This window comes from Schistocerca gregaria, chromosome 1 (assembly GCF_023897955.1).
Source record: "Schistocerca gregaria isolate iqSchGreg1 chromosome 1, iqSchGreg1.2, whole genome shotgun sequence".
Classification (NCBI taxonomy): Eukaryota; Metazoa; Arthropoda; class Insecta; order Orthoptera; family Acrididae; genus Schistocerca; species Schistocerca gregaria.
The window spans coordinates 1167331338-1167344984 of NC_064920.1; the positions used below are offsets into that span (position 1 = coordinate 1167331338).

Genomic DNA, 13647 nt, shown 5'->3' on the forward strand with positions numbered 1-13647 from the left:
ATAACCGAGAGAAAAAAAATCAAAGAATACCGGATATTCCGAACTCAACAGTTTTAACCAGTCGGTCTGTTTTTCCCATCCCTACTACAGACATTTGGTTTGAGAAGCATCCATCTGTCTTCGGAGCCGTAGGATTGACGGTGATCTCGCCCATGGATTGCCTTGTTTGTATTACAGAAGCAGTTATATCTCATGAGACCCTACAAACACCATTTCATTAAAACCGTTTATATTTTTTACACATATTTTTTCCAGATTACTCAGCTAGCTTTCGGAAATTAATATTATTCATTTTTCGGATGTGAGGTAGGTGCACCTTAAGAGTGTGGCCACACCTGCTGCCAGCTACAAATTTTACGTAGTTCGTGTGCCCACAGATGGAGCCAACAAAGCACAGCGAGTCGAGTAAAGTAAGGACGAACGGAGAAGACGTCTCACTAAGAAAAAAATTGAAATGGGGCAGGTACTAGAAGATGAAGTTCAATTTTGTACCAGGAAAGCCTTTTTTTTCAAGGTTCAAATACCTAATTTTATTGTTAATAATGCCCTAACCAATTATAAGAATTTCAGTGATACCAGTTTACAGAAAACTCGAAAGTAACTTTACGCTTTGAATTACACAAACACCTAAGATCTATAGCAATATATAAACCCAACAGATATCTTTCTGTCTGAAGCCTTTGAATTATGCGAACACATAAGACTTAAACAGAAGGAAAAGGGTCATTAATACATTTCCAAGAACACAAAATGGAAACCGAACAATTAGTTCAGATCAGGTAATTATAGATCATGAGAACAGTGGGGAAAAAAAACCAACATTTATAAATTACAATCAAGCAATGGCGCCCCCTTAATTGAAAAACCCACATAACGGGCAGTAAAGTCTTAACACCATATCTCTGTCCCTAATGATTAATACAATCAAAATGTGTCATGTGCACTTTTGAACAACCAGACATGTGCCATGTCTTAAGTTTCCAATCAATAGCCTAAGAAGAAAGAGTCTTTTAACTCTGTGCACTTGATTCAAACGAAACAAAACGCCCCTGTAGGCTCACTTTATACAGCGAGAAGACATTGCACTCTGCTTCACAAACGATCGTGGTTTGTGCATAACACACGGGGCTCAATCCGCTGTCGCTCTATAACCACAGGCTGAATTCAAATTCACCAATATAGCCACGGGAAAACCCATCTTATGAGTTGGGGCTTGCTCCGCGGGCTACAGTCAGCTCCACAGCACTGAATGCGATGCGCACCAGATACGCCCTCTTGTTTGTACCACTCTACCCTGCCGTCGCTGCTGCAGGTAACCGACCACACGGGCAAGGAGAACTATCTTGCGGTACTGCCGATGTCTTTTTCGGCCGAGCTCTGCAACCTGGACTCGCACTTTGGACGCGGTTGGTGACTCACAACCACACCTCCCCACCAAGGCGCTGCTTTATCTTACTGGACGTAAGCACCGAGTAACTTCTTCAGCCAGCCTAGAGAGACCTTAGGCCAGCTCGGCAGGACACAAGTGCGCTACATTGAGCCAGAGGTCGCGAGTCAGGGGCTAAAGAAGTTATCTCGTACTTCGATGTATCGAAGCTGCGCACGGTTCAAAAATGATTGAAAGACTGATTTACCGAAGGTAGGCTGAAACGGTTGCAAGACCCAGCTTCCCCCCCCCCCCCCCCCCATTTACATGCGCACAACACTATAGTCTGCAGATCTGTGTCCTCATTCTTAGTGCTACATGAAATACAGATAAAGGCGGATGCATAATTCAATTTTATCTACGCGTGTTATAAATTACAGTCCCCCCGCCCATTTTTCAGTCTGTATGCTACGGTTAATCTCAAGAACTAATACAGCGATTTTGAAACTGTTTTCACTAACACATATACTGATTCATGACTAAGGATTGTCTACATCATTTATTCTTTATAGTAATGACGAATGTGCAATATATGTTTTGTGATGTGTACCACATTTAATTGGCGTTTGCAGTGACATTTCGAATCAGTGACGGGAGCTATAGGCTAGTCAGCTGCCTGACGAGAAAAGCAATAATCTGAACAACCTGCGCAGCTCCAGAGAGGCGTGAAACTTTCAAAAAAAAAAAAAAAAAAAGGTTCTAATGGCTCTGAGCACTATGGGACTTAACATCTGAGGTCATCAGTCCCCTAGTACTTAGAACAATTTGAACCTAATTAACCTCAGGACATCACACACATCCTTGCCCGAGGCAGGATCCGAACCTGCGACGGTAGTGAACGCGCAGTTCCAGACTGAAGCGCCTAGAACCGCTTGGCCACACCGGCCTGCAGGTGAAACTTTACCAGAATCAGTACATACAGGGTGTTTATAAATTAGTTATACAAAAGTAAACTTTAATTGTGAAAAGGCTAAATAACTTATCGACATGTTTGATACAGCAAGGAACGCATTATGTCTTCAACTTTTATTCCCGCCTAACACTCTTCGTTCTCTGTGGCAAGGGCAAATGTATTTTTCCAACAGTCATCGCGGAGTCGTATGACAGCGCGGAAAGTGCGCAGTACCTGAAATTGTACCACTGATATTGCCTAGGTCAAAGAAAAGTTGCAGTAATACATAGTATTAGTCAGTAGTAAGCAAATTAACATAATTGACATTAGGTCACCTATTCTTACAATTGAATTTTCAAATAATTTTTTTTATATTTGCAGAAATTCTTTTACAAAATAGATACAGTGCTTTGCAAGAAATGCTTTTAGTTTAATTTTAAATATTGGTTACGTGGAATTTCTATTCTTCTGGTATCTTATTATCTAGAGTTTCACTAGTGTTAATTATGCTCCTCTTGTAGGCTGTTGTTCAGTGATATTTGATTTCCCTCTCGTACGGTAATTGTGTACCTTTTTGCCCTGCAGTAGTTTGGCTGTTTTCAAGAAGTAGTCTCTAATGAACAAGACAATTTTATAAATGAATGAACTTGGAGCATTCAGAAAACCAAGCTCAGTAAAATGAAATTTAGTGGACTCCATCTTTTTAAAGCCACAAATTATACTTAGAGCTCTTTTTTGCATTCTGAAATCCTTTATGCTATGGACTGTGTGTTCCCAGAAAATGATGCCATACCGAAGTAGTGAGTAGAACTTCACATATTTTGTCTGGAGCACTGTTATTTTGCTTCTAGTCGACTTTAATATTCTTAGACCACAGCACACATATGAGAGTTTCCTAGAAAAGTTATTTATGTATGTGTCCCATTTTAAACTTTGCTGAATTCACAGACCCAAAAACTTTGTGACACAATTTGTAGGAGATCATTTGTTAATTGTGCTTGAATAGACATTTGATTAGCTGGAGGAAATAAATGAAAGTTGACACAGAAAATTTTCTTAGTATTTATAATGAGTTTGTTTTTGGTGAACCACTCAGAAACTCTTTTCATGGCACTTTCTGCTGTTCGCTGCAAGGTTTCTGGGCTGGATTTAGAAAGCAATATGCTGGTGTCATCAACAAATAGGTTAGGTTTTTGGGGACTCAAATATTCAACAAAGTCGTCCACATAATTCAAGAGGAGTAACGGACCTAAGATTGAGCCCTGCAGTACGCCATATTTCATTGGTAATTCAGTGTAAAGGAATAAGTTGTTTCTCATTTCATTCTTAGTGTTGAATTCATATTGAAGTGAAACCTTCTGCCTGCAGTTTCTTAGTTACAAACGCAATGAGCTATGTGCTACAACTCTTGCTCTTTGTCTTAATTTTTCGAGCAGAATTTTATGATCCAGGACGTCTAAAGCTTTTGACAAGCCTAGGAAAAAACGTGCAGCCGATTATGTTGATGAAGGGATTTTAAAGCACAGTCTAAGAATTCAAAAGTCGCTGTATGTGCGCATTTAGAATTTTCAAAACATGTTATAGTACGTGTTAAAGTGCTACATACTCATGAAATACTGTAGGAATTTTGATATGGGTATCATTAACAGAGAGACTGATTCACAAGGAAGGTCTATATATATCAATACATATTACAAACAAGTCGTCCAGTCGTATACACTTAATGCTATCCATGGGCTGGGTCCCTACTGCATTGTAATTTATGAAGGTATAACATTTGTAAGAATGATTACAGTCCTTAAATAATTGCGTGACACAAGTACTTTTTAATTTTTGTTTGTAATTGTACATTTTTCTGAACTGCAGTTGCTTGGAAGTTATGTTAAAGTGATGTGTTAAATATTCTGCAGTGATGTAAGTGAGTGGGGGGGGGGGGGGCGGTGCAATAGTGGTGGTTGAGTTCAGGAGGGGGATATTAATTATAGGGATATCAACTGGGAGAAGATGGTGGTCTTGGTGAATGAGGGATGGATTGGGAGAGGAGGTTGATTGGATAGTGAGTGGGTCACATAGTTAGAGGCATGCTCATATGTCTGTAGACAATATTGTACTAAGTGGTTTATTAACTTCAAAAGTGTACCGGTTTCCAGGCAGATCTGATCATTTATGAGTTGCTCATTTCCTGTTATCGTTTTAGGAATGAGGTAGATTTCTTGTACTGTGAGATGGTGTTTTTTGTTGTTTATCTTCATGATTCCCATGTTTATGTCTCTGGTGGTAGTTTCGTGTGAATATTGGAGTAAGAATTCAACAAACTCTCACAAACAAGTAGCACTTACATACAAATTCATTAAACGGAAATGCAGATGGTTTTTCGTTATAGTGTGGTACAGGTGAGTATTTTTGTTGTTCTCAAACCCAGATGGCTTGTTGTAACAAATTTCGCAAGTGGATAAATGTGCTATGAGTCTGTTTTTAATATTTCTTGTTGCTTAAAGACATGCCTACAAAATGCAAATGTGTGAACCATAGTTATATTTTGCAGTGCAATGAATACTTGTTGCGAAAGTGAGGAGTTCTTCCAGACCGTTGTCCTCATAAGACCTCACTGGAAGAAATTTAGCAAAACCTCGTTAACTATTTTCTCTATTTATGCTTCTTTGCTTGACTTTAACAGTATACCCCTCTGAGGGACAGTCTCCTTCCCTTCAGGAGGGTAAAGCCATCCCTAGATTTAAGTGGATTTGCACCTTGTGTTCCTGGGGCATATATAGTTTTCGTCAAGCTGAAGAAAACTTGAATGTTGTTAGTTTCTGCTGGATGTTGCATTTTTTGAAATATCGTCGTCCACCACTTCTTTTTCAGAGCACGAGTTTCCCTCTGCACTTCGACCTTCGCTTTTCGATATTCTCTTTGATTGGTGATTGACTTAGGATTGCTCTACCAACACTGGTGTGCCTTTCTCTATTTGTTTAGCAGTGTCTGAATTTCTTGCCATTTTCGTCAAACCAGTTTTTGGCGTTTGGACTTGCAGTACCCATCCGATATTTCAGCAGCCGACGTTACTGCATCCTTCAGTGTCTCCCAGTGTTTTTCAGTGCTTCCAGGATATTAATCCGGTAGCCTTTCATTCAAGAGTTTCTGGAATTTTTCTTCGTTTCTACTATCCTTAAGACGGCCTGCATTCATTTTAGGTCTTGCAAGTTCTTTCTGAATGTGAAGGGCCATCACAGACCGAATTAGTCAGTGGTCCGTCCAGCAGTCATCAGATCTTGTCAATGCTTTCGTGATAATGACATCGCGTTAGTCTCTGGCGCGCAAAATTACGTAATAAATCATGTTCCGGTTTTTTGACCGTGGATGTTGCCATGAGGTCTTAAATTTTTCCTTCTGCCTGAAGATTGTATTAGTGATAATTCAGTTGTGGTCAGAGCATTTCGTGAGCAGAAGCGTTCCGTTTGAATTGCACTTCCCTACCCCCATTTTTCCATTTAGTTTGGGCCATAGTGTTGAATCTCTAAGTCTCTACCAACTTGTGCATTGAATCTCCCAAGAGAATGGTTTCGACAGCTTTGGGTATTCTTCTTCGAAGCATTTCAAGTTGGGAGTAGAAGGCTTCCTTTTATCGTCTCCGTGCGCGCTCGAATCTCTCTAATTTTACATTCGTGATATCCTCGGGAGGTAGGAGTAGGAGGAAGCAATATATTCGACACCTCATCCAGAAACGCACCTTCTCGCGACCTGGACAGCAAGCTACACCGCGATGCAGAGCGCTTTTCTCGCAGAGTCTGCCCCTTGAGTTTGCTAAACACCTCCGTAACGCTATCACGCTTACCAAATAACCCTGTGACGAAATGCGCCGCTCTTCTTTGGATCTTCTCTCTCTGTCAACCCGACCTGGTACGGATCCCACACCGATGAGCAATACTCGAGTATAGGTCGAACGAGTGTTTTGTAAGCCTCCTCCTTTGTTAATGGACTACAGTTTCTAAGGACTCTCCCAATGAATCTCAACCTGATACCCGCCTTACCAACAATTAATTTTAGATGGTCATTCCTCTTCAAATCGTTCCGTACGCATATTCCCAGATATTTTACAGAAGTAGCTGCTACCAGTGTTTGTTCCGGTATCATATAATCATAGAATAAAGGATTCTTCTTTCTATGTATCCCCAATACATTAAATTTCTCCATGTTAAGGGTCAGTTGCCACTCCCTGCACCAAGTGCCTATCCTCTGCAGATCTTCCTGCATTTCTCTGCAATTTTTTAATGCTGCAACTTCTCTGTATACTGCAGCATCATCCGCGAAAACCGCATGGAACTTCCGACACTATCTACTAGGTCATTTATATATATCGTGAAAAGCAATGGTCCCATAACACTCGCCTGTGGCACGCCAGAGGTTACTTTAACGTCTGTAGACGTCTCTCCATTGAGAACAACATGCTGTGTTCTGTTTGCTAAGAACTCTTCAATCCGGCCACACAGCTGGTCTGATATTCCGAGGCTCTTACTTTGTTTATCAGGCGACAGTGCGGAACTGTATCGAACGCCTTCCGGAAATCAAGGAAAATGGCATCTACCTGGGAGCCTGTATCTAATATTTTCTGGGTCTTATGAACAAATAAAGCGAGATGGGTCTCACGCGATCGCTGTTTCCGGAATGCATGTTGATTCCTACAAGTAGATTTTACCTTTCCAGAAATGACATAATACGCGAGCAGAAAACATGTTCCAAAATTCTACAACAGATCGATGTCAGAGATACGGGTCTATAGTTTTGCGCATCTGCTCGACAACCCTTGTTGAAAACTGGGACTACCTGTGCTCTTTTCCAATCATCTGGAACCTTCCGTTCGTCTAGAGACTTGCGGTGCACGGCTGTTAGAAGGGGGGCAAGTTCTTTCGCGTAGAATCGAATTAGTACCCCGTCAGGCCCAGTGGACCAGAACAGAGCTTCCACGCTCGGTTCTGTGTTGACCTCCACGCGAATACGGGTTACGGCGCGTTCGCAGGACGAGAAGGCGCGGGAGCTGGACCGGCTGCAGGAGGAGGCGTCGGCGAGCAGCTGCCGCTGCGACCCCCGCACGCCAGAGCGAGCCGACGTCCCCGCCACGGAGGCCTGGGCCGTAGAGACGGCGCTCACCCGCATCGCTCAGCTCGTCTCCAACGTGAGTCTGCCACGCAAACTCTTACCACTTACCCACTACCTGTCTGTGGACGGGCCACTGCTGGTGGAGTGGCAATCATCCACACCAGTAGCCCTTCACGGATAGAACTATGAAGCAATAAAGAGAAAATATTCGAAGTGCTATATTTGTGTTCCTTAAGCGTCACAATTAAGTTACGTTTGTACATTTTGTACCGTTACCTATTTCTTACATTAGACATTTAAGGAAGCAGATGAATTAAATGTTGGACTGCGAATAATTACACTGCTGGCCATTACAGTTGCTACATTACGAAGATGACGTGCTACTGACGCGAAATTTAACCGACAGGAAGAAGATGTGATATGCAAATGATTAGCTTTTCAGAGCATTCACACAAGGTTGGTGCCGCAGATGACACCTACAGCGTGCTGACATGAGGAAAGTATCCAACCGATTTCTCATATACAAACAGCAGTTGACCGGCGCTGCCTGGTGAAACGTTGTTATGATGCCTCGTGAAAGGAGGAGAAATGGTTACCATCACGTTTCCGACTCTGATAAAGGTCGGATTGTAGCCTATTGCGATTGCGGTTTATCGTATGGCGACATTGCTGCTCGCGTTGGTGGAGATCCAATGACTGTTAGCAGAATATGGAATCGGTGGGTACGGGAGGGTAATACGGAACGCCGTGCTGGAACCCAACGATATCGAATCACTAGCAGTCGAGATGACAGGCATCTTATCCGCATGGATCGTGCAGCCACGTCTCGATCCCTGTGTCAACAGATGGGGACGTTTGCAAGACGACAACCATCTGCACGAACAGTTCGACGACGTTTGCAGAAGCATGGACTATCAGCTCGGAGACCGTGGCTGCGGTTGCCCTTGACGCTTCATCACACACAGGAGCGCCTGCCACGGGGCATTCAACGACTAACTTGGGTGCACGAACGGCAGAACGTCATTGCTTCGGATGAATCCTGGTTCTGTTTACAGCATCATAATGGTCGCATCCGTGTTTGGCGACATCGCGCTGAACGCACGTTGGAAGCGTGTGTTCATCGTCGCTATACTGGCGCATCATCCGGCGTGATCGTACGGGGTGTCATTGGTTACACGTCTCGGTCACCTCTTGTTCGCATTGACGGCACTTTGGACAGTGTACGTTACATTTCGGATCTGTTACGACCCGTGGCTCTACCCTTCATTCGATCCCTGCGAAACCCCACATTTCAGCAGGATAATGCACGACCGCATGTTCCAGGTCCTGTACGGGCCTTTCTGGATACAGAAAATGTTCGACTGCTGTCATGGCCAGCACATTCTCCAGGTCTCTCATCAATTGAAAACATCTGGTCAATGGCGGCCGAGCAGCTGGCTCGTCACAATACACCAGTCAGTTCTCTTGATGTACTGTGGTATCGTGTTGGAGCTGCATGGGCAGCTGTACCAGTACACTCCATCCAAGCTCTGTTTGACTCAATGCCCAGGAGTATCAAGGCCGTTATTACGGCCAGAGGTGGTTGTTCTGGGTACTGATTTCTTAGGATCTATGCACCCAAATTGCGTGAAAATGTAATCACATATCAGTTCTAGTATAATATATTTGTCCAATAAATACCCGTTTATCATCTTCATTCCTTCTCGGTGTAGCAATTTTAATGACCAGTAGTGTACATATATGGTCATTAAGCTGCGCCTATCGCTGTCGTTTTATGCAGCACGTAATGTTATAGCTGGCCTTCATAAACCACCCTCGAGACTGTCATACGCTCTCATTCGCTACGCGAGACCTATAAGTCCTACAGAAAAAATGAGTAGGACCTTTTTGTGGGAAATTTAATGTAATTAAATTTTGTGCAGGGATACATTTTCGTTCGATGCCGTAGTTTTCGAGTTATTAAAGAAAAACGTACAAAAGCGACCTTCAAACGCACCTCCAATCCCCAGTCATCCCTCAACAGTCACAATTTGTAGTATGCTTTTCGTGGCATTTCCTCCTGTGCAAAAGTTTCTGGTTACAAGAACTATTCCCGATATTTCACCTTTTTTCCTCTCTTTTGTTTGGGCTGTTGCGCCACCATCTTGGTCGGCTACTACTTTAACATTAAATGGGAATGAGCGTATGTCATCGTTGGCCGGGAGGCCCCTGTTCGGGGAAGTTCGGCCGCCAGGTGGAAGTCTTATTTCATTCGACGCCACAATGGGCGACTTACGCGTCGGTGGTGAGGATGACATGATAGTGAGGACAATACAACACCCAGTCCCTGAGCGGGGTAAATCCCCGCCTTGGCCGGGAATCGAACCCGGGCCCGCTTCCATTGGAGGCGAGCGTGTTACCACCCAGCTAAGTAGGTTCACTTGTTTAACATTATTAATTATCCGTGCCCGTGAGGGTAATAGCGAGAAAAACAACTTTGTAAACGTTACGCTAAAAGTAAGAAGGTTGTCAATTCGATCCAAACTTTATCCTTACAAGCACAGTGCTTTCGTAGTCAGAAGTCATGACGAATAAACGATGTAATTCTTTATTTTATGCCGTTAAAATTCACAAAATTGATAGGTAAAACTACACAGACCAACAAATGTCGAATGTGCGTTTGAACGTCGCTTTGGTATGTTTTTCTTGAATAACTCGAAAACTACGGCCTAGAGCAGTTACATATCCCAGTATAAAATTTAACAACATTAAATGTCTTACAAAAAGATCTTGTTAATTTTTTCCTTAGGGCTAATAGTCTGCTCGTAGAGAGCGAGAGTGTGAAAATCTCGCACGTTGTTTATGTATGCCAGGTATAACATTGCGGGTTGCATAAAATGACGGCGGTAAGGTCAGCTGAATTACCCTGTATATATTTTTCTGACCTATGAAAATATTTTAGAATTTGTAACTACTGACACTTATTGTTTTTATTCTTTATGAAATTCCAGAAAGTAGTTCATTTTTCTCTCAATACACAAATTAACGTTACACTTTTGGTAGAAAATTGATGGACTTCTTTTGCAGTTTTACATCTTGCACCTACCTGTCTTCACAGACACAACTGGCCAATGTCCAACACTGTCCTGGCGCACAACCCTTTGGGGGCTTGGCTTTTGATGCATGCCCTGTTTTCTTCTTCTCTGCATTTTCAGTATCTACATATGAAGAAGGTCTTACCTCTGTCTCCCTCGTAAGTCCTTGTTCATGTTGCACAGGGCGTAAACTGTTTCACCATTGAGCCGACAAAGTGGCCTCCTCTTATTTGCATATACAACAAAAGAGTCACTGTCCCTTCTGCCTTATACGTATGCATTTGCTACCACCATACCAAGGAAGTGAAAAAAAATAGCCGCTGGTAATTTTTCTCAATCGCATGTAGATTCAGTTTAATAAAGTTAATGAATTAAAAAGATCCACTCGTCTCATAAAGTTACTGTAGAGAAGAATAATCGATGGACAGCCAAGTTAAAGCCTTTCTCTGGCCTTCTTGTCCAATCACAACTTACTTAGTTGTTTCGCCAGAGGAGACACCGGTGCTACTTTCATCACTCTCTCCACCAGCTTCACGAGCGACAACACTCCTCTTATTTCCATAAAATACTGCAACACCCATCATGTAAAAGAAAAGTACAGTTTGCTTGACAAATTTGTAACATTAAAAAAATATACTCCCAGATTCTGGGAGTAATTTCTACTATAATCTTTTTTTTATCCAGATACACCTCAAAATTATCTCTGTCACGGAATACTTATTTAAAGTTGATAATTTACGTTTTTTAATATCGGTAATAATAAACATCAACAGCTGAAATACACTCATTCACACTACACAGAAATCTCAAGATGGAACTTTTCAAGTATTTGAAAATAGTCTCGCAGTACAGCGCAACTTCCTGCACTTGTGGCCTGAAACAATTCAAATCTGCAACGCACGGAGACCGCGAGGAAGTGCTTCTCACAGTGCAGATAGAGGAATGTATTGTAAACGTTCCATATATGTCAAACTGGTCCATATAGGAAGCGATGTTAAAACAAGAATAGTTTGACTTTATTTCTCTGTAATGTACTAAAGCATGGACATGTTATTACTCTAACTAAAATTTTCATTACGCCTTTCAGTGAAACAACTAAGACAACTTTTCTTTAACTATTGCTCAATTAAAAATATTTATGAACTCTTTAACTTCATGATGCCAAATTACGTTCAAATTCACCCTATTCAGTTTACACTTTTCACTACTGAGACGTAATTTCATTATTACAGGATTTAGTCCCTCACACATATATCTCTTTATTTACAGAAAACAATTTAAATGGTGCCTCTTTATTTTAACTTGGCACTTCGTAAATCTGTAAAACAGGATACTCGATTTAATAAAACACCAGGAAGGAATCCTGTGTAGGTGGATGATTAGGATGAAATGACAGCGTGAACCAGTTCCTTTAAATTTCAAGAACGATTATTAACTAATACAACACAGTTTATTAATGGTTCACGTTGTACAAAAGTAAAATACCAAAACAATATCTTATCTGGTGACTGTAGGCCTGAGTGTGGCGAACAATTATGACGGCTACACTACCCACAGTACGGCCTGCAAGTATCTTGCTGTATCGGCTCAATTACTCTGCTTGGCGTCCTTCACTTTTACATACAGTAGCCCAACAACACGTAGCTACGGCGTAAGCTGTTTGCAGTCTTCACCCGAGGCATTTTTAGCTTCTCCTTATCCAAAAGGGTGTCGCCTCAATCACTGCTGCCTATAGACTGTGTGACTTACTTCCCGCGCTTGCTGTAGGTAGCGCGCCAGTTCGCCATCGACACCTTTCCCACTCCCCAGAGCCACTTTCGTTTCAAACAAAAGCGCACTGCCTTTAAATAGAACCTATTTCTTACACAGTCCCTAAGCGTGGCCATTTCTTACAATTGTCAAATTTACATCAACATGAACAGTTTATACACACAAATATTTTTAAATACAAATTGTTATCAGAAAATTATTTAACGTAATAAACAATTTACATAGTATTTTACATACATTACTTACATACAATGCAAAGAGCTTCAACCCCAAATATAGCACACTTTATATTTACAGAAAATGTAGTACCAATATGCGAAAATTTTAAAGCAAAAAATTATAAAAATTTAGGTGAACCTTAAACGAATAGTGTTATAATATGTCGGTGTTAAGACGTAGCTACGTCATAACATCAAAGTCGTAACATGTGCTGACCTTGAACCAATAGTAATAAGTGGTCAGCGCCAAAAATCACTGTCCGCTGTCAGGAAAAGAGGTATTACTAAGGTCTGCTGTGCTGTGCCAAATGTAAGCAACCACGCAACTAAATCACGGTTCGGATATTCACCTGTGCGCTAGAACCCCATTAGTCTGTGCTCTGGTATTGTAGCAGCAAGATAGCTTGATCGTGTAGCATTTCAGACTTTCTAAGGAAAAGAGAAATGGCGCACCAGGAAGAAGTTACACAAAATGGCCACAGACCGATATTCATACTCGTATCGATTGAAAATATATTATTGTAAATTCTGGCGGACGGTGGATGAATGTGTGACGCTGTAGTGCATTTTTTTCTTGGGACGGACTGTCCTGTCCAGAATCCCTACATAAACTAGGGGGAATGCACTTGGAAGGAGTCAGAACTCGTCTTAACTTCAGACTTCAGCATCCAATCACTACCTTTTCTAGCTGCGACTCTAGATGAAGAATGGGTAGCTGTTCATCAACGGGCGTTCAGACAACTCACTGAAAGTGTTCCCTGTGGAATTCAAGGCAGCATAGAGGATAAGAGTGTACACTTTCCATGTTAATGCCCATTAACAGGTATCCAAAATTTTTAAATCAGATAGTGTAGTTATTCATGTGTCATGTATAATCTTCTTCTCGTACTTATCAGTTTTTCGACTTATTTTATCTGTTATAACAGTTCTTTCTATAGCATGACAAACGTCATATCTCTGCATACCTGTTCTCAGTAAACATTTGGATTCGTCAGTATATGTCCAGCGAAACTCTCGCTACTTCCCTGTCCTAATTTTATGTTGTGCACGTCGGCCAGTCAATTTAATTATATCATGTCCAATATCTTCTTATATTGTTCACTTATAAGTCATTATGGCTTTGTGCTAAGTAATATCTTCACTTCGGCGGAGGCTGTTTGTTTCCCTGGA

General features: G+C 41.7%; 1 protein-coding gene across 1 annotated transcript in view; it reads left to right on the forward strand.

The window, feature by feature from the left end:
- The window catches only part of LOC126316859 (uncharacterized), a 33762-nt gene that overhangs the window by 7832 nt on the left and 12283 nt on the right, over window positions 1-13647 (forward strand). The window contains exon 2 of the mRNA XM_049992936.1: window positions 7336-7491. Within this exon, the coding sequence (XP_049848893.1) occupies window positions 7336-7491 (156 nt within the window). The remainder of the gene's footprint in view (window positions 1-7335; window positions 7492-13647) is intronic.